At 36.9% G+C, this 21862-nt stretch overlaps 1 protein-coding gene across 1 annotated transcript; it reads left to right on the top strand.

Moving 5' to 3' along the window:
• Nucleotides 1-9503: 9503 nt before the first annotated feature.
• LOC126720264 (zinc finger CCCH domain-containing protein 37) lies at nucleotides 9504-21319 on the top strand. Its single transcript, XM_050422584.1, has 12 exons — nucleotides 9504-9864; nucleotides 11450-11697; nucleotides 17357-17419; nucleotides 17509-17586; nucleotides 17680-17742; nucleotides 17835-18053; nucleotides 18428-18465; nucleotides 18591-18637; nucleotides 18756-18886; nucleotides 19712-19759; nucleotides 20466-20606; nucleotides 20926-21319. Exons 1-12 carry the CDS (start codon nucleotides 9531-9533, stop codon nucleotides 21100-21102), a joined length of 1587 nt encoding a protein of 528 aa, XP_050278541.1. The 5' UTR covers nucleotides 9504-9530; the 3' UTR covers nucleotides 21103-21319.
• Nucleotides 21320-21862: the final 543 nt, after the last annotated feature.

The raw sequence follows: 21862 nt of genomic DNA, 5'->3' as shown, positions 1-21862 counted from the left end.
AATCACATGTGAAGCATTATTTAATTTTCTAGAAGGGATAAAGTGAGTCATCTTGCTAAATCTGTCAACCACATACAACAAAAATACTATATGCCCTTCTTGTGGTTGGAGGCAACCCTAATACAAAATCTATGCTTATGCACTCCCATGGCTTGGTAGGCACTGGCAAAGGAAGATAGATGCCTGAATTAGTGGCTGTCCCCTTGGATTTTTAACAAACCAAGCACCTTTGAACCAGTTTAGACACATCTGCCTCCATGCCTTTCTAAAAGTACTTATGTTGCATCAGAGATAAAGTCATATCTCTCCCTCCCTTGATTATGCACTTCAAGTAGCAATTGATCCCTTACAAAAAAAATTAGGAACACAAAGTTGAACTCCTTTGAATAGAAAGCCTTCCTTCTCATAAAAACCAAGATAGGCTGCATAGTTGCCTTGCTTGATTATAGCTAAAATAGGCTGTAGCTTGTTGTCACCCATGTAATGTTCCTTGAACACATCAGAGCCAGGTACCAAAGCTTGCATATGGGAAAGCAAGGGCTGTCTTCGACTTAGGCCACCAGCCACTTTATTTAAGACACCCGCCTTATGCCTTATGTAGAAATTGAATTGTTGTAAATAGGCAACCCACTTGGCATGCCTTTTATGCAAACTTAGCTAGTTATGTAGGTGCTTAAGTGCCTCATGATTAGTATTAAGAATAAATTCTTTATAGGAAAGATAGTAATTCCAATGCTTGATAGCTTGAACTATAACTTTAAATCATAAGTACAATAGTTTAATTTAGCACCACTGAGTTTCTCACTAAAGAAGGCTATAAGCTTACTTTTCTTGACTAAGAACTTCCCCAATACCATGGATTGAAGCATCTGTATCCAACTTAAAAGTATTCTCAAAATCTGGGACTTGCAAAACAGGTGCTATAGTAAGAGCCTTCTTGAGTGCTGCAAAATTGCCATTGGCTTGAACTGACCAAACTAGTTTCTTTTGCTTCAAACAATTAGTCAAAGGTGCTACTATTGAATTGAAATTCTGGATAAATCTTTTGTAAAAAGTGGCAAAGAGATGAAAGTTTTGTACTTCACTGACTGATTTGGGAATTGGCCACTCAAGAATGGCTTGCACTTTAGAAGAATCCATTTTGATACCTTCTGCAGAAATGACATACCCCAAAAATCTCACTTGATCTATTGCAAAAGTACATTTCTTTGTGTTTGCATAGAATTTATACTCTCTTAACAACTCAAACACTCTTCTAGGATGCTCAACATGAACATTCAAGCTCTTAGAATACACTAAAATGTCATCAAAATAAAACACTATATAGACTCCTAACACAGGCTTTGCTACCAAACTAGTGTAGGGAATGTGTGTAGGATGAACTGTTTTGGGTTTGTTTAGCAATGATAATTGCTTAGAACACTTAGTAGGTGGTTAGGCACCTCTACAAGAACACTAAGTTCCAAAGAAAAGCACACAAAGACTTAAAATCACTAATTCTAAAAAAAAATGGTTACAAAATGAGAGTACAAGAGTACTTATACAATCTGATTTACAACTAACAACCATTAGTATCTTGCCAAGTGTCAAACTAACACTGGTTACATCTAATAAAAGTAAGTAACTCATTAACAAGACTAATTAATTTAGATAAGAATGACTACTATATAAGCTAATTGCCTTAAGGCTCTTGTTAAGACACAAAGATAATTGTAACTAACTGCTCTTAATAGCTAAGGCTGCTAGCTAGAACTCAAACAAAGACATCTTAAAACAACTTAGAAGATGCTCCTGCATTAGGTTCTAGGGGGGGAGAAGGTATTTGGTATCAAATGATACTATGCCAGCAGTATCAAAATCCAATAAGTGTGAGATATGTAAGCAAAAAATAACTAAACCATTAACAATGGTGGGTTAGTTATTTTTGCATACATGTCTCTCATTTATTGGATTTTGATACGAATGACGTAGTATCATTTGATACAAAATACTTTTTCCTAGGGGGGAAAGAATTAAAGTTATGGTGTTAGCAGCATATTGTAATTATCTCAAAAAAAAATTGGCATGAACAATTTAAAAATTAAATGAAACACATGCGCAAAATTATATTCAAATTTGAAATCAAATTTGCTTTATACACACACTCACACACGTGTGCGCAATTAGCTTAAAACTGACATTCTCTCTCTCTCTCTCTTAATACCCATTAACCATTGTAATTGATGACACAACAATTTGTATGACCTATCTATGTAATAAAATTTGTAATATTTCTATGATTACTTAATTTATTGGATCCTTTTAAGTTTTTTGGGCCAATGTTTCTCTGTCACTGGTGAAGGTTGGTCTGCAAAACCTCTCCTCGACTGTAGAACTGTCGTCCCTCTTTGAAGGTGCTGGTGTCCCTTTGCGTAACAAGTTTGCACTTAGGTTTCTTTGTTTAGCTTTCTTAGAAAAGACATACTTTCACGGTACGACTCTTACGTCTTGACTTCTCTCATGGAGGATCTCACAAGACAGTGGAATGGACTCTCACTCACACAGCAAGAAGAACCCAAGTTTCAGTTGAAAAATGACTTAGCAACAACGGAATATATTATTGTTGCGAAATTCCTAACAAAGCGAGCTCTCAATATTGAAGCGATAGCGGCAACTTTCAAGCCACTGTGGCGATCCAAAAACGGGTTCAAAGTGAAAAATCTGGGCAACCATATTATTCTTTTCACTTTTGACAATGAGACAGAGGTGGAAACAATTATGGCAAATGAACCTTGGACGTTTGACAAACACCTTATGGTGCTTCAGCGATATAGTAAAGAATCAGAAGGGGAGAACCTCTCTTTTAACTACACTCACTTCTGGGTGCAAGTGCACGGCATCCCGATCAGATTCATGAATCCAAAAGTGGCAGAAGGGTTGTGCGAAACGGCGGGGCAAGTATTACGCCACCCAAACACTCCAACTGAGGACGGAGGCGGCTTTATGCGAGTCCAAATATGGGTAGATATATCAAAACCCCTTTGCCGAGGCAGAGTGGTGGCTCTTGAAGACAAAAAGGAGCAATGGGTTTCGTTCAAATTTGAACGCCTACCTAATCTCTGTTATTGGTGTGGCTGTTTAACACACTCTGACTGTGACTGTGACTTGTGGATTGATAGTGCAGGTACTTTGGAGGAGAAAGACAAACACTATGGTGCTTGGCTACGGGCTGCTCCGTTCAGGGGGTCAAGCAAGGCAGTAATAATGGTCCCTGGTTTCTATGAGCGAAAGGAAGCAGCCACAGGCCGGAATAGCCCCACCCGGTGGCCGCCGGCGACAAAGACAGTGGTGGTTGATCAGACACCTACTGACATGGAAAAGACAAGCGCATTAAAGGCGGATACATCGGTTTCAAATTTCAAATCAACTTTCCAAACTGAGATCAATCCAGCTGTACAAGGCCAATGTAACCTGGAGTTGACGCCCACACATAAAGCCACTGATACGTTTGAGGAGCAGATTAATGACATTGATGACGCTCTGAATTATGTTGAAATATCTGGAGGAGGAAATCACATCCACACTAAAGTGCCAGGAAATACACCTTCCCAAAATAATCCCACTAATCCCGAAATAGCCCCCATGACCACTCAAATATCATCTCAGCCCGAAATATCCTCCCAAATATCATACTTGCCTCTTAATAACTCTATGGAGCCCACACAACCCAAAATATCTTCCCATGCAACAAAGTCAACAACACAAACCAAAACCAACACATTTTCTCAAGTGGAGCCCACACATCCCATACTACACTCCCATGCACCAATGTCAAACACACAACCCATTATACCTTCCCATATATCATACTTGCCTCTTAATAACACTATGGAGCCCACACAACCCAAAATATTTTCCCATGCAATAAAGCCAACAATACAAACCAAAACCAAAACATTTTCTCATGCGAAACCCACACATCCCATACTACACTCCCATGCACCAACGTCAAACACACAATCCATTATACCTTCCCATCAACCAATCTCCAACTCCGAAACCTTCCATGACACCCCCAATCCAAGTAAACTCCATAGCAACACTCACTCCCCAAGTACATGGAAGAGATTCACCAGAACTGACAGAGTAGATGTATTACAAAAGACAGAACCAGTGAAGCAAAAAAGAGCAGCACCACCACTCACACATCAGACTGAGTTACCAAATAAGAAACTTGCGGTTTCTCACTTTGATCAGGAAAACACCCAGATATTGGCAGAGGCTGTTGTCCAAATATTGCCAGAAGCAATGAGTATCTTAGTGTGAAACTGTCGCGGGCTTGGGAACCTGCGCACAGAAGATCAGCTCGCAGACTTGGTGTGGGCAAAAGATCCCTCGGTCGTGTTTATAGCCGAAACATGGACCGATAGAGCAAGGCTAGAACTAGTTCAGAGGAAAATTCAATTCAAGCATATGTTTGAAGTACCAAGAAGGAATAAGGCAGGGGGTCTGGTACTGTTTTGGAAGGAAGATTTTAAGTTAGATATTGCAACTTTCTCTTCCAATCATATTGATACCATTATAAACAAAAACCAGGAAGATGAGTGGAGATTTACTGGATTTTACGGCGAACCGGACACACAAAAATGGCATGAATCCTGGACCAAGCTGAGACAGTTGAAGAGAAGGAGTGGTTCTCCTTGGTTTTGCGCCGGGGATTTTAATGAAATTGTGCAACAGTCGGAAAAACAGGGCGGACGAGCAAGACCTCACAGTCAAATGCAGTTATTCAGGGACACCCTTGATGAATGTGAATTTATGGATTTAGGATTTGTGGGGTTTCCATTTACCTGGCATAAACATTATCCGGATTTTACTGTGTGGGAGAGGTTGGACAGAGCTGTGGCGACAAATGAGTGGTTCACAATGTTCCCGGATACAAAAATTTATCACTTAGACACAACAACCTCGGATCATAAACCGCTATGGATTACACCTGAGGGCATGGATTCCGGTTTTCAAAAACCATTCCGTTTTGAACAGATGTGGATGACGGAAAAGGGCTGCACTAATACAATTGAAGCAGTATGGGCAGAGCAAATGACAGACACGTGGGATACAAGGGCAGTGAAAAAGATTGATAGGTGTGGCATGGCATTAACACGCTGGAGTAAGCAGTCATTTGGAAGTGTGAAACGAGAATTACAACAAAAAAGAAAAACTTTACAACAAGCGGAGAGGGACTCACTACGTACAGGGGACTCAAGAAATATGAGAATTTTGGAGGAAGAGATTAATAAGCTTCTTGACAAGGAAGCTAAAATGTGGGCGCAACGAGCAAAAATCCTTTGGCTGAAAGATGGGGATCGGAACACCAGATTTTTCCATACTAGAGCTTCCCAACGACGGTGCCGTAATTACATTACAAAGTTGTATGATTCCACAGGCAGGTGGTGCACTAGACAATCTGAAGTGAATGAGATCATTGTTAATTTCTACAAAGACCTTTTCACAACGGCTAGTCCGGATGGCATGGACGAAGTTTTGGAGACTATGCCTCATGTGGTCACTGATGACATGAATGACATGTTGCTCTCTGATTTTACTATTGAAGAGGTTGAAAAGGCAGTGTAGCAGATGGCGCCCTTGAAGTCACCTGGCCCCAACGGTACGCCTCCTTTGTTTTACCAAAGCTACTGGTCTTTGATTGGGTCAGATGTTGCTCAAACTATACTGCATTATCTAAACACAGGTACTCTGCCTAAATCACTAGGTCACTCTTTTATAACTTTAATCCCTAAAGTAAAGAGCCCGGATCATGTGACATAATTTAGGCCCATAAGCTTGAGTAACGTGTTGTATCGGATTTTTACAAAGGTCCTAGCTAATAGACTGAGAAATATCATGCCCCATATTATTTCTGATCATCAAAGTGCTTTTATACCTGATCGTTTGATTTCAGATAATATCCTAGTGGCTTTTGAAACTTTACACCACATGAGGAATCACACTAAGGGCAAAACCGGTTTGATGGCCTTGAAGTTGGATATGAGTAAGGCCTACGATAGAGTTGAATGGGCCTACATGGAGAAAGTTCTAGTAAAAATGGGTTTCAATGAGAGATGGGTACAACTCATGATGTTATGCATTACTACTGCATCTTACTCTATTTTGATCAACGGGGAACCCCAAGGAGAGATCTCACCCACAAGGGGACTTCGGCAAGGCGATCCCCTCTCCCCCTATCTTTTTCTCATGTGTACGGAAGGGCTACATGGTTTGATACGGAAGGTAGCCACCAAAGGCGACATTCGAGGAGTGTCTATTTGCCAAAATGGACTCAAAATAACTCATCTCCTCTTTGCTGATGATAGCTTGATTTTTTGTCGAGCTAAGGAGAGTGAATGCCAAAGTTTGTTGCAGGTATTGGCCACATATGAAAGAGCATCGGGGCAGCAAATTAATAGGGCCAAGACTACACTTTTCTTCAGTAAATCTACATCAAGGGAAATGCAAAATCTAATCAAGGATATGCTTGGTGTTACAGTGATACAACATTATGAGAAGTATTTGGGCCTCCCCTCTCTTGTTGGTAGGAATAAAAAGGAGAGTTTTACTCACATCAAGCAACAAATATGGAAGAAACTACAAGGATGGGAAGCAAAGCTTTTATCTCAAGCGGGTCGAGAAGTTTTGATTAAGGCCGTTGCACAAGCCCTACCCACCTATACGATGAGTTGTTTTAAGCTTCCTTTAAGCTTCCTATTTCTCTAAGTCATGAATTAGAAGCCTTGATTTGTAGGTTTTTTTGGGGTCAAAGGGGTGATCGTAGAAAAATTCATTGGACCAAGTGGCAAGACTTATGTAAACCAAAAAACCAGGGTGGTATGGGGTTTAAAGACCTCGCTTTGTACAATGATGCATTGCTAGCAAAACAGACATGGAGGTTATTACATGACACTCAATCTCTCTTCTATAGAGTATTCAAAGCCAAGTTCTTCCCAAACTCCACGGTTTTGGAAGCAAAATGTCCACAAAGTGCATCTCATGCTTGGAAGAGCATAATCAAAGGAAGGGAGGTGATAAAACGGGGTGGGCTATGGCGTATTGGAGCTGGATTTTCGGTGCAAGTGTGGGGTGATAACTGGCTGCCTAAACCTGGATGTCCGAAAATCATCACACCAATGGCAGAGGGTTGTGTGATAAATAGGGTGGGAGAACTCATTGACCAAGAGAATAGGACATGGAATGAAGACTTAATTGATAGCACTTTCTATGAATTTGAAGCCTCAACGATCAAAAGCATCCCATTGTGCCAATCCTTACAAGAGGACATCCTGATCTGGCCTTTTAATCCGGACGGTGTATACTCGGTCAAGTCGGGTTATAGATTTCTGCAAGACACATGCCTAGCCCGCCAGCCAAGTTCTTCAACGCCAAATCCCCTGCAACAGCTCTGGAAGAAGCTCTGGAGTCTTGATCTCCCGAATAAGGTGAAGCATCTGTTATGGCGAGCTTGTAAAGACTCACTCCCCACCAAAGCAAATCTGATGCGACGTAAAATCGTCCCCGACAACCTCTGTGAGATTTGTAAACAGCAAGAAGAAGACACACTCCATGCTCTGTATCATTGCCCCGATTTACAGAGCATATGGACGGCGACTCCATCCTGGAACCAAGCTATCTTCAGGCAAAACACGTGCTTCTCTGAATTTATTGTTTCTGTTTTTGCAGGTTTGAAAGAACCCGAGCTTCTCATGGTGGTATTATGGAACTTGTGGAGGCGTAGGAATAACCCTCGCTTGGGCAAACCTACAATACCTCTGAATAAGGTACTGGAGCACCCTCGGGAGCAACGGTTTGAGTCCCACTCCAGCCCCTTCACATCAACAACGCCAACGACAAAGCAACCAGCTAGGTGGACACCGCCTCCGGATCATTGGTACAAACTTAACTTCGACGGTGCCACATTTGCCGACAAAGACACAGTAGGAATTGGGATCGTGGTGCGCAACAGTGATGGCCTCGTCATGGCATCCCTCGCACAACAAATCCCACTGCCACCTTCAATTATAGAAGTCGAGACCCCAGCTGCAAGACGGGCTCTAGAGTTTGCTTTGGAGCTGGGTTTTGAGCGGATCATTCTGGAAGGAGATTCTGAGTCTTTGGATAAAGCCTTGAAGATGGAGTGCAGGAACTTTACAACGTATGGGCATCTAGTGCAAGATATTATTTTCTTCAGTACACACCTATCTGAGTTTAAAACATCTCTTGTACGTAGACAGGGTAATAATTTAGCGCACTCTTTAGCAAGAAAATCACAATTTTTATCACATATGTCAATCTGGATGGAAGATGTACCACCAGACCTTTTATCTGTACTTGAGGCTGATTTCACTAGCCTTCAGTAATAATATAATGGTCTCTTTCTCAAAAAAAAAAAAAAAAAAAAAAAAAATTATTGGATCCTTTTAAAAGTGGAGGAAAAAAAATGTACAACACACTTTTTTTTTTTTTTTTTTTTAAAGCTCACTTATGATAGGTTTAAGTGGCATAGGCTTAAGGCTTGCCGTGTATCTCACACCTCTATCACATTTATGATGAATCCTATAGTGAGATCTAAAAGGAGTATCATGTTACTATACCTTGGGAGCACCTAATAATTTTGCAAAGCATAAATATGATGAGTGCTATTGGAGTGATACCCTTTCCTAGGAAAAATTATTGAATACTCTGAGAGTACTATAAATACGCACTATTATGTGAAATCCACTATTATGTGAGAGAAAAGAATATGCATTTTTGATATTTCAGAAGTATTCTATAATTACTCAATTTTTAATGTTCACATAATTTATTGGTGAATTCAAGTACTTGGTTGAATTAAAATTTTTTTTTTGATAGGCAATTGAATTTAATTGATAAAGTAATGTAAAATTTTAAAGAAATTATAATATATCATGATTACTATTTTTTTGCAAATATAGTAATGAGTGTAGTACATATTAGGAAAATGGTAAAATACAGTAAGTATCATTAAGAGTTGAGCTAATATCAGTTATATCAAAAGCATTTCAAAAGTATCACCACATGCCTTTAGTGCGATGATCACTTTACAAGTATAAATACTTGTAGAGTGTGGACAGTAAGAGCCGAAGTTCAAGTCTTTAAGAGGGAGCTTTACACACATATATACTTAGATTAGGTTAGAGTAGAATTCTATCTTGTATATATAAAAAAAGCATTTCAAAAGTGATTAATTTGGCATCTAAATCCTATTTAGTCCCTAAATAGTTACTTATCTTAATTTTTGTCACGATAATTAAGGATTAAGTTGATCAGTTTTGAACAGCTTTGCATTGGTTTTTACCTTCTTCTTTCAATTTTTGGGGGGGAGAGAAGGGCATTAGCTTTTACCTAGCATTTACCTAGAAAAAAAGAAAAAGAAAAAGAAAAAGGCAGCAGCATCACACATGTAGGGTAGGGTAGGGTAGGATTGGTTTTTGATTTTAAAGATTTAAATAAAATAATAATTGGGGATTGGGATTTGGATGGCTCATCAATTGTACGGCTACAACCCTTCGTCTTCTTCATCTTCCACTTCTTCAGTCTACGGAGCTGCCGCTACTCCCACACCCAACGCCTCCTCCTATACGACGTCGTCTTCCCGTTCTCTAAACTCCGACCAATACGTACCCAGCTTGATCCGATACTCCTCCTCCTCCTCCGCCGCCGCTAAATACTCCACCTCCGCAGCCATGTACGACGGCGGCTTCCACTACTCCACCTCCTCCTCCACTCCCAATGCCACGTCGCATTTGGCCTCCCAATCTTCTTGGTCCGATGCCTCCGACGCCCTCGCCGCCCTCAAACGCTCCTCCGATGGTTAGCCCTACTCTCTTTCTCTCTCTCACTCTACATAATCGTCTCCTCCTTTGTTATTGAGAGAATGTACTCCTCAATTCAATTATGCTGTTTCGATTAGGTTTTGCAGAGCTAGATTTCATTTAATTTGATACAAAATGCATTTTTCATATCTATGTGTGTAGTGCTTCTCCGTTTATGTAATTGTTGTTTTGGAAATATTAATAAATGTTTGGAATTGCTTATTGGTGACATTTCAATTTGTATTCTCATTAGCGTTACTCCTTGTTTGAGTTTAGAATTAATGTGATTGGTGCCACTCAGGCAACATACATGTTTGAGTTTCTTTGTTTGCGATTTGTGCCACATTAGTTTGTATCGCTACCACTGCTCTTGTTTTCCTTTTTGTGTGTTTTGGGTTAGTAGTTTAGATCACTTTTATGTAGGAAATTACCAGACAGCATTTCCTACGCAACAACGTTTATTGATACTTGCGTGTGCATTCTAAAAGTGCAGCTTAAAGGAAGCTTAGGTGTTACCCTTGTTGGTTTCATGCAATTTGCCACATGAGATGATTACTGAAAAGAAAATAAAAGCTTATGATAAGGGATGTGTTTATGCTCGAGTTTTTTGTACCAACTAGTAACCCAATCAGACTATGGGTTGTCATGACTCATGAATCTTAAAATTAAGTTTCCAAGTAAGCAAATACCTTTGAGGAGCCTAAAAATCAAGTCAATCTGTGACTGCAATCTATTCAGAAATCACCAGAACATTTGCTGGAAAGTTTTTTCAAGTCATTATTAGTAGCAACAGTACTAATGTGGTGGTTGCATTATTTATCATGGATATTAAAGGACACTGTAAGTTAAGGAAATGGTCTTTTCTGTAAGTTATAGTTTGGTTATGGAGATTACTTTTTTGAAAGTTTTCTTGCTCCTAATCATATGTGTAAGATTATTAAATATATTTTTTTTTGGGTGTGATGTATCAAATGCATGACCTCTTCATAGAAAAGTGACTAAAGGAATGTTGTCAAGGAGATATTGGGTGCTTGCCTAATATTACCTGGGCATAAGAGTTCCAAGTCCTTAAATTTTTTTTTTTTGTAACATTGGCACTTAGGTTTATAACTAGGTGGATTGAAAGAATCTGTCTTTCACTTACCTGTGTGGCATGGCCTCTAACTTGGCCGATTGATTGCTGCTTTATATAGAAACTTATGCCAATAATGTTACGTTTATTTTCATAATTTTGTATTTAATAAATTTCAGTATTTGCTTATATGAAATCATCTCACCCTATTTTAACTTGTAGTTATCTTATGATTAAAAAAAAAAAATAAAAAGTGTATGATCTTACTAGATAGATCCAATATTTTCAGATGTCTATTGAACTACATAGAAATGGCTGTTTAAAGCCAGTAATATGATGCTTAATTTTGCATTTAATTCCTTTTATTTTTGCTACAAAATTTATTCTATGTAAGCTTACTAGTAAATGTATGTTCTTATTACCAAATTAGCTTTTAAGCCATACTTATTATATAGTAACATATATGTTTCCTGTGGTTTTCTTGTATATACTTGTCTACTACGTACTATAGTGCTCTACCATCAGACTGTTTTGGGTGCCCATAACACAATTGGGCAAACTGAAGCTTGGTATTCTACAAACTCTTTAGGCAAGCGCCCTAGATTCGACAGTGCAAGCAATTTGCCTATATATCCACAGAGGCCAGGAGAGAAGGATTGTGCCCACTATATGCTCACAAGAACCTGTAAATTTGGAGATAGCTGCAGGTTTGACCATCCTATTTGGGTTCCTGAGGGTGGAATCCCAGATTGGAAAGAGGTGACGATTTTTTGCTATCTTCTAATGATGTTATTTTATTGGAATACCAATATAAACACTATCATACAATAGTAGTAGTAGTAGTACAGTGGCTTAGTAAATTATATGTTCTCATAAACTATGTTTTAATATATGAGTGAATTAATGGTGTAAACTATGCCTTACCAAGAATTATATGGTTTTACCTGAATGCATGGATAAACATTATTATGAGACTAATTTGCTTATATTTTGAATTTCCGGTTTTTTTTTTTATTTAATTATTTTAAATTGGTATTCAATAGCTTTCATGATTATCATTTGCATCTTTGGTATAATTTTGTTGTATGCTAATCAAGTGTAACTTATAGCCAATGAGCTCTAGCTCAAATGGCATCTCCTTGCCTTGTAAGAGCAAGGTGGAGGGTGAGGTTGTAAGCTCAGGACCCATTGGGTGTAACTTACAGATGATAATAAATAAAACCTTATCTTTTGTATCTATAATGTAATTTTGCTTTCCTACAATTCCAACATCTTTATACAATGCTGTTATAGAGGCCACTGGACATGCAACCAGTAACCTGGCATGGCATCAGAGTTGGGCTTGAAAAAAAAAATTAAAATTTTATATACATGTTTTCTCTTGCCCCCCTCCCCATTAAAAAAAAAAAGTCCTATTTTCTATATAGCAATAATTATATTAAATCTTATAAATTCATAACTTAATTTTCCTAGTTTTTCTCTTTTCTATTTTTTTGGTTCTCTATTTTGAATGATTGGCTGTAACTATAATTAGATGATATTTCACTTCAGTGAGTTGGTTTTACTCATTTGATCATCAAATACTGGATGGTCCCCAAGCTACTTGGAAGAAAGAGGGGTATATGTTTTACGTAACTTTTCTCCAGTCACTATTGTTTCTCTTGTTTGATAATTTGTGTTTTTCTATTAAATGGCAGGTTTGAAGTTACTTTTTACTTGATTATGTTTTTATTTTTTTTTATTTTTTTTAATTTTTTATAATTAATTGAAGAAGTGGGTCAAGAAGTTCAAAATGCCCTAGATTGTCTGCAAGATTTCCTCCAACTAGTTGGAATTATGGCTTTGTCGATTAGAGTTGAGTTGAGTACTTATTGTTATATTAAATATGCCATATGTGGGGATGGTTCAAAGTGCTGTTGTTCATCTCAGTTTTAGTTAGCCTATGTTATCAATTTTATGGATTTGTTTGGAATCTCAGTTAAATTGGTGTAAGATGTCTCCAAGTACAATGGAAAGATATGCCTAACGATCTTTTGCATATTAGAACCTCATATGGAAGATATTGATGTAGAGTATCAGAGAAGGAATAATGTAGAAGACGAAAAATCTTTTAGAGAAGGAGCTGATGAAAATAAAAGTTGTAAAAAACATTAAATTTACTTCTAACATCTCAAGCTTAGAATATTGATTATGGAAAAGTGTGCATTTGTAATTACATCTATTCTGCACAAATTAACTTTAAGTCCATGACAGTTTTGTAGGCATGTTCTCTATGAAGGGTAAGGATTTTACTTTTTTACTTTAAAAAAATAATTAGAATAGAATTCCTGAAAAAACATAGTATATTTAATTAAAAGAATGATATGCTGATGCCTCTCTGATGCATTTCTTCTGTATGTGGTGCATGCAGTACTAGTATACTGTTGTATATTGTTTCATGGATTCTTCTAGTTTATATGAATTCTTTCTTTGCCAATTGTGTTTGTGACACGGTAATGTGTATTAGTCATGGCCAACGTTTGAGCTACTAGTAATCTTTCAATCCATATTTGTGAGTCTGAAGCAATAGATCAAATCCTCTAATTATTTGCATAATGGAATCAGGAATTTACTGCTTGCAAATTATGAGGGAAATTATGTCTTCTAGAAATGTCAAGTTGCAGGAGTGTTGCCCATATTGAATTTTATGCATGCAACATTCATGGCCTAAGTTCTTTGTACTTTTTAGCAATTAAGGAACAAAACATTAAGCACTTGGTCGAAAAGCACAAGTTAGCGAATAGTAGATGTTGTAAAGATTGTAAGGTGGTAGCTGGTGAGAGATGAAAAAGAAGAAGTATTAGACAAAAAAAATCTAAGGATTAGGTGGTGAGGTTTGAAGGAGTAGAAATAAGAAACTCAAGAATTTGGAGAAAGATGTTGATAAGATGTAGAATGAAATGGCTAATTGTATTAAAAGAATAGTTGAGGATGTACTTGTAGATTCTAAAGGACCTAGGCGATCAAGTAAGGAGACTTCACGGTTGAATGCAAAGTTTCAAGCAACAATTAGGTTTAGAGAGAGAGTTATAGGTGCCATCCTCGATGTAGGGGTGATGTTATGAAAATTAAGAAGTGGTGAAGAGGAAAGCAAAAAAGGGTTTTTCAAGAGGATGAATGTAAGGCATACAATGAATTATATAGCAAGTTGGGGACGAATGAAGGAGAAAAGAATATTTATAAACATACTAAGTCAAGGAAAATGAAGACAAGAGACTTAATGTAATGACTTAAGGAAAGCGCTAGCCACATTTGCACTTACACCCCAAGAGGGCTAGTTAAGTTACAATCAAGGCTCCTCATAATCACTTATAAACCTAAAATTCATTTAGTAAACACCAATGTGAGACTTAGCACACCCCCACACAATACGCACTCAAACAATCCAATCCAATCCAATTTGCACAAGTTGGGGTACCCCAATCTCCCCCACTTAAATTCTTGACATTCTTGCCAAGGCCCATGTTGTGTTGTAGTGCCTTAAGCCACATGGTGTTACCAGGTTTGTTCTGATACAATTTGTGCCGACCCAAGGACAGCAGTAGCCACATATCTAGTTACACCCCAAAAGGACTAGTTATGCAATTGGGGCTCCTTGACATAACTTATAAATTCAAGATCCTAGAGTTAACACTCAATATGGATTCAACACAGGCCCGCACAGCACACTTGTTTAAAGATGATAATGAGAGAGAGAGAGAGAGAGAGAGTAAAAACATAGAACTTTGAAGAGAGATGGGAAAGTTATTTTAAAAACTTTTGAGTGGAAGGTATATAAAAAGATTTGTCTTTTATGTTGAATTGAGTAACCCAAATAAAGATAAAAACCGTAGGTTTTTTTTTTTTTTTTGGTTGAAGAATTAGAATGAATTGTAGATAAAAACGATTATGTATTTTCAAAGAATTAGAATGAATGAGGTAAAGGATGCATTGAGGAGGATGAAAATTACAAAAGCCATGGGATCGGTTGAAGTGCCACTTGAATTAGAAGTGCTTTGGTGATGTGGCTGTATGTTTGTTGACAAACCTTTTCAATAAGATCTTAAGCGATAGCAAATGGCCTAGTGAGTGGAGGAGAAGTACTCTAATACCTATTTACAAGAACAAGGGAGAACAAGGGAAATATTCAAATCTTTTGCACTAGTGATGGATGAGCTTACTAAATCTATTCAAGAGAAAGTCCCTCGAGGTATGTTTTTTCAGATAATATAGTTTTAATAGATGCAAAATAGACGTGGAGTTAATATCAATTAGAAATATACCTAGTGGTTCTAGCACCTCTTGTAGTGCCTAGGCACTACATATAAAAAAAGGGCAAAACTTAGATACAGTTCCTTGTATATTGTTCCTTAGGTTCCCCGTTTAGAATTTAGCCATCTATCTAATTAAAAAATTAAAGCAAACGGCATTAAGCACCTTTTTTTTTTTCTTTTTCCTTTTCTCCCTCTCCCTTTGGCCCATGAGAAAACCCCATTCACCATAGCTTCATTCCTCTCAAACACACACTCTAGAAGAAGAATACCATTCAGTAAAATAAACAATCCATTAGATCCATTATTTGATCTTTGAGTATTTAACTAAAAGCAAACTAAAGAATCACGGTTATCTAATACATGAATCAAAGAACAGATCTTTGGAACCTTAGCAGCTAAGAGGGCAAAATTGATCTTTTGCATGAATAGGATGAGATCCAATGAATACAATCGGATTAATGGAGACAAACAGATCGAACTTGTGAACCAACCAAGCATACGAACAAATTGACCTATCTTCTCATGAAAATATTGGGATTAATAGAGAAGATCCTCACCAGCAAGGACTTCCAGCCCCTTTGTCATTCTTTGCTTAATTTCAGTTAGAAATCTGAGAGTTTGAAGCCAAGGGGTTTTCTTCTTTAGAGATTGTGTGTGAAGCCATGGGGGAATGGGGTTTTCTCATGGGCCAAGGAGGAAAAGAAGAAGAAGAAAATAGAAAGACACTATTCTTAGCCCCATTTACTTTAGTATTTAAATTAGACAGATGACTAAATTTTAAAAGGGGAACCTAAGGAACAGTATATAAGGTATTGTATCTAAGTTTTGCCCTTAAAAAAATGAAAATTAGAAATTTGGCGAGATACTTTAGGATCCAAAAGCTTTTGGTAAAGTAGGACTAGAACAAAGTACATGGAATGCAAGTTTGGTAAAAGTAGAAACAAAGAGATACCAACATGCGAAAACTTTTGATATCTTGGATTTAATAATTCATAAAAAATGGAAAGATTAAAGAGGATATGAATCATAGTATAAGATTAGAGCAAGGTAGATGAAGTTTAGAATTACATTAGGAGTATTTGAGGTGATTGTAGAATACCTATTAAGTTAAAAGGGTTTTATTTATTTATTTTTTAATATAATCTAGTTGTTACACAAGGGGGGATTCGACCTATATTCACCTCATAAACAAGACCACGCATAGGCACTGTGCTATAAGGCTCTTGGCATGTTAAAAGGAAAATTTTGTTAGACTGCTTTAAGGCTAACTATGCCCTATGGTTATGGCCTATTGAGAAGAAAAGATAGGATTCGAAATGAGAAATTTTTGCTAAAAGATAGGGGTGGCCCTTATTGATGAAAGGACAAAGGAGAGTTATTTGAGATTGTTTGGTTATGTTCATAGGAGAGTGATTAATGCAACAATGACAAAATGAGTTGATTCAAGTTGTGGGTATGAAAAGAGGTAGAGGAAGGCCAAAAATAATATTAATAGAAGTAGTGAAAATGACTTGTCAATTAAGGAAGTAATAGAGAGTATGAATTCGGATAGAATAGAATGGATGAAAAGAATGATTCTTAACACAGTAGGAAAATAGAGAATAAATTGTAGCAAAATGGAACAACATAACAAGCTCTACCACCTAGAATCTACGTTTGACATTACCACCAAACAAAGAGAACAAAGGAAGAGACATATTCTCAACTCATCATAATAATATAATTCTTATTCAAATAGTACCGCTTTCATAATTACAAGAGCACTATTTTAATAGGGTTTAGGGAGTACACCAATATGGAAAATGCTTAATCAAATCTCTTAAAACCCTAAACATTAAAAACTAGATTCAAAATTCAAATTCAAAAATAATTTCAAATTTTGAAAGAAAATCTTAAATAAATTTGGTGCTAATGCTTCCTACATCACGAAGCCTGACTAGTTTGTTGAGAATCCATAGCTAACCCAAATTTTTTGGGAATAAGGCTTGGTTGTTGTAATTAGAAATCTGTTTGTGTGTCTACTTTTGTTTCCTTGTTGGCACATCATTTTTGGATTATACGTTTCTACCTATTTGCTGATCATTTCTGAAAGAGTGAAACTATAATTTGATATCTTGTTTATTCAGGTTCCACCTCTTGCTACAACAACTGAATCCCTTCCTGAGAGACCAGGGATGCCAGATTGTCCAGTGAGTAGTACATTAAGCTATTGTTCTCTTTTTTCTTTATATGCACTTGATCATTTGAAGTAACTATTTCATTTCCCATCCATGTGTAGTATTTTCTGAAAACTCAAAGATGCAAGTTTGGATTGAGGTGTAAGTTTAATCATCCAAAAGATAAATTGGTGACTGAGGTAGGTTCTATTCTCTCAAAATTTGCCACATCTAGCTGTTTTGTGGATTGATTCCCCTTATTTATAGTAATGTAATGCATTGCCTGGTTTCAGGTTGCTTTAGAGAATGCTGGCATGCCTGCATTACCTGAGAGGCCATCTGAGCCCCCATGTGCTGTTAGATATTTAACTCTTCTTTTCTTCTTGAGCATTGTTGTCTATTTGTGTTGTTAATTTGGCTTTCTTTTATACTGTATAATGTTAAACAGTTCTATATGAAGACTGGAAACTGTAAATTTGGTCCAACCTGCAAGTTCAATCACCCAAAAGATATTCAGATACCTTTGCTTGGGCAAGAGAATGGTAATGGTGAACAGACTGAATTAGCAATTAAGGCACTAGCAACTGCAGATGCAATACTAGCTAATAGTCTTGCTTCATACACCCCAGCATTAATATATAACTCCAAGGGACTTCCTGTTAGACCGGTAATGTAATTTTGACTATTAAGGGATTGCTTAATTCATTCTGCCATTATTTATATGTAATGTTCAATTAAATTTGTGAATTTATATTAATTTCTGGGTGAAGTTTGATATTATGGTTTATTAGCTTCACCTCTGAGTATATTTCTGGACATATTTTATGCCTTTCTGCCTCCCCTTCTCTCCTCGTGCTTTTTTGGGTGTCAATTTGGTGTTCTGTTCTTTTTGCTTCATGGCCTCCCATAGAGGGGGGAATTTTTCTGCCATCAAAATGCTAGCTGACACTCTTACCTTTTCCTTTTTTTATTCGTTTCATTGGTTCTGCAATGTAGTAAAATCTGGTTTTCCATTACTCACATTTCGTTTGCTTCTAACAGGGTGAAGCTGATTGTCCATTCTACCTCAAAACTGGCAGGTGACTATTTGCCTATTTGTGGTCAATTTTAAAAAAAATTATTTTTGGATATATATGCCCAATTGACTTAAGATTGTATAGAATAGCAAAAGTTCTTAACTTTCTTTCATTTTTTTGTATATCAGTTGCAAGTATGGTGCCACTTGCCGCTACAACCATCCTGACCGGCATGGTATGCCTACAAAGCTGAAATTCATTATTTCTGATTTCAGATGCATATATGATTTATCTTAATTCAACTGTTGATTTAAATACTTGTGATTCAAAGTTTCACTGAGATTTTTGTGCAGCGATTAATCCACCTGCCGCTGCAATAGGCCTTCCCATTGTTGCCTCCCCAGCAACCAATCTGAACATTGGAGTTGTCAATCCAGCAGCTTCTATTTATCAGACTATTGACCCTAGATTGGCTCAGCCAACGGTAAATTGGAAATTGTTACTATTGTTCGCCCCCTCCCCACACAACCCCCCCCCCCCCCCCCCCCCCCCAAAAAAAAAAAAATGGTCTATTGTTAGATTTAGCTCTCTCTCTGCACTAGAATGAATTGGGATGGTTTGGCTCAAAGTTCAGATTCATTTTTCCATTTTACTGATTTTCCTTTAGCATATACATACTTTGCTTGCATCCGATGTCCTGTGTGCATAGGATGCAAGCTGGATGCATCACAAGTGCATCTGAGACGTGGTATGTCCAGCTTGTGCCTTGTGCACACAGGCTCAGGACAAACCCTGGACCCTATATCAAGTTCTTTGCACATGCCCTGTACTTCCATCTTTTACAAATTGATGTGTGTAATTTATGATTACAGAAAGATGTTCTAGTATTAAATTTGTGTCATGGGTCGTTCAAGAGTTCCTTTCAGGAGCAGAACTACATAGAAGACTTTTCAAGAATTAGATTTTTCACTTTTATATTTATGTAAATTTAAAATATATATATATATATATATATGGTTGGCCCCCCAAACTGCTTCATATTTTTAATGATCTTAAATTGGTTAAATTTTTATAAGTGTTTTTACTTTGCCCCCCTCATTCTTGAAATTCTAGTTCCAGCAGTCCTTTGTATGCTTTGCAAGTTTTTTACCTGCCAGAAAAACATAATTTGGTGCAAAGATACAAATTTTCTTAATCTTTTTAGACACTGTGATTATGGTCGTAATTACTTAAGAACTGATGCATTTTTTTACTTTAGGAAAAAAAGAAAAGAAAGACTGATGAATGTTTCTTGTTTTGCTTGCTGCAGGTGGGCCCAACTATCTACCCTCAACGACCTGGACAGATTGAATGTGATGTGTGTATTTTTTTCCTGACTTGTACTCTAGTTATAATGGAGGTCTACATTGTTGGGTTGAGTTTTGAATGCATATGATGTTTGGCTTGTCACAGACCTAGAGTTTTAGATGATCACTTGAAATGGAATGAAAATTGGGGGTTCAACTATTAAGAAGCAATTCAACTATGAAGATGTTTGTTGATGCACTGGTAGAAACATTTACTACTATTTCTATTATTAATGAGAATAATTGCGCAAGAAAAACCACCCTAAACTACCACCTGATGTATCATGTGTCTCTTAAACTTGAAAACTGAGCTATCAACCTGCTAAATTCTCAAAATTGCAAATAGTGCCTTATTATAATTATTAACTTCTGTCGAATTGTGATTATTTAATGTTGCTAGGATTATCAATTTTGAGGCTCTAGGGGGTTTAACTGATTTTGTAGTGTTTGGGAGAGAAGTTGGGGGGTGGGGGTTGTTATTATTATTAATTAGATTTTGACACATTTGGAGGCCAACTGGCCATCTAGCTTGTTCTTGTTACACTGCTTGTATTGTAATGCTATGACAGGTGTCAAGGCTGTTTTATCCAGTCTACAGAATTTCTTATTTCCATTCTGTATCTAGATTTGGTTTACTTTGTCAAAGTCAGTTTTTTATTTATTAATAAACCAATGCTCCCTTGATGATTCTATATTGTCTTTTTAAAAATGTTGTAGTTCTATATGAAGACTGGGGAGTGCAAGTTCGGGGAAAATTGCAAGTTCCATCACCCTATTGACCGTTCTGCACCATCACTGTTAAAACAAGCTCAGCAACAAGCTGTTAAGCTCACTCTTGCAGGTTTACCTAGGAGAGAGGTAGGCAATGTACATGTTCTTAGAATTAAATGTAGTATATCCTCATATTTCACACAAACATTTCTTGTCTCTTCAATCTTTGCAAGAAATTTTGCACTCAGGCAAGTAGACTGTACTAGTAGATACTTAAGTGCTCTGGCAAGTGCCTCAGGTGCCAAAGAGTTCTGGCACATTAGGAAATATAAATATGCAAGAAATGGTATTGGGATGAGATACAATTGAAAATTTCCTCTTTTTATATATGTAGTTTACATGTGTTTTATACATGCATATGAATGCTGCTATATGAGAGCACTAATATGGCAATACGCTCTGACAGGGTGCTGTTCTCTGCCCGTATTATTTGAAAACCGGCACATGCAAGTTTGGTGCAACCTGTAAGTTTGACCACCCACCTCCTGGAGAGGTAATGGCAATGGCAACATCACAAGGAACATCCACAGCTATTGAAGGGGATGAAAATGAGGCTGAATTGGTGCAGGAACAGCAACAGTGAGGTCACTTAAAAGAAGGGCTCCCTTTTTTTCTTTTTTCTTTTTGGTGTTGCTCAAATGTAATTCAGATAATGTACATGAATGACTTGTTCTATTAGCACTCTGTATTGTGTGATTTTGCTGTAAGCCTTAGTGATGAACCCAAACGCCTTTATTGACGTAATTTAGTTTTTATTATGATGTGTTAATTAAATTTAGTGAATATGTGGTTGGGGCTGAGTTGGATTTTCTATAACTTGGATTTTCCTTTAATGATTTCAGTTCGAAAGAGTTACAGTTTGTACGTATAAATTATGTGTTGAAAAGAAATCCATAGCAATATTATTATAATGTCAATGTATTAAACTCATGTATTAAAAAGCAATTACAATTAGTCTTTGGATGGATAAAGTAAAATTTTTGAATTCATTGGTTGGCAATTAAATCATATAATTGAGGAGGAAAGTGTAGTTTCTTTCCATCTGTAAAATTTTTTTGCACCAGTTTAATCAATGTGAGGTCTCCAAAAGTTATTTAGACTATTTTACAGTAATCTTTCCATTTTACTTGCACTCAGTAGTAATCCTTTTTTTTTTCTTCTTCTCTTAGAATATGTTTAGGAACAATTTATTTAATTGAAATTGAATTTTTTTTGCTAAAAGTATTATAGATAAGGTTAAAAAGTAGCTGAAATAATATAATGAGCCCATAAGTAGTACAAAAAGTGTAATAAGATCTATAAATAGTAATAAAAATAAATTAAATAATAATAATAATAAAAAG

This window comes from Quercus robur, chromosome 4 (genome assembly GCF_932294415.1).
Source record: "Quercus robur chromosome 4, dhQueRobu3.1, whole genome shotgun sequence".
Lineage (NCBI taxonomy): Eukaryota > Viridiplantae > Streptophyta > Magnoliopsida > Fagales > Fagaceae > Quercus > Quercus robur.
This window is presented reverse-complemented; position numbering and strand designations above follow the sequence as displayed.

Coding starts and splice junctions, on each gene's coding strand:
- LOC126720264 (XM_050422584.1), top strand. CDS start 9,531: ATGGCTCATCAATTGTACGGCTACAACCCTTCGTCTTCTTCATCTTCC. Junction 17,420..17,508: donor CAGGGATGCCAGATTGTCCA/GTGAGTAGTACA, acceptor ATCCATGTGTAG/TATTTTCTGAAAACTCAAAG. Junction 18,054..18,427: donor AGGGACTTCCTGTTAGACCG/GTAATGTAATTT, acceptor TGCTTCTAACAG/GGTGAAGCTGATTGTCCATT.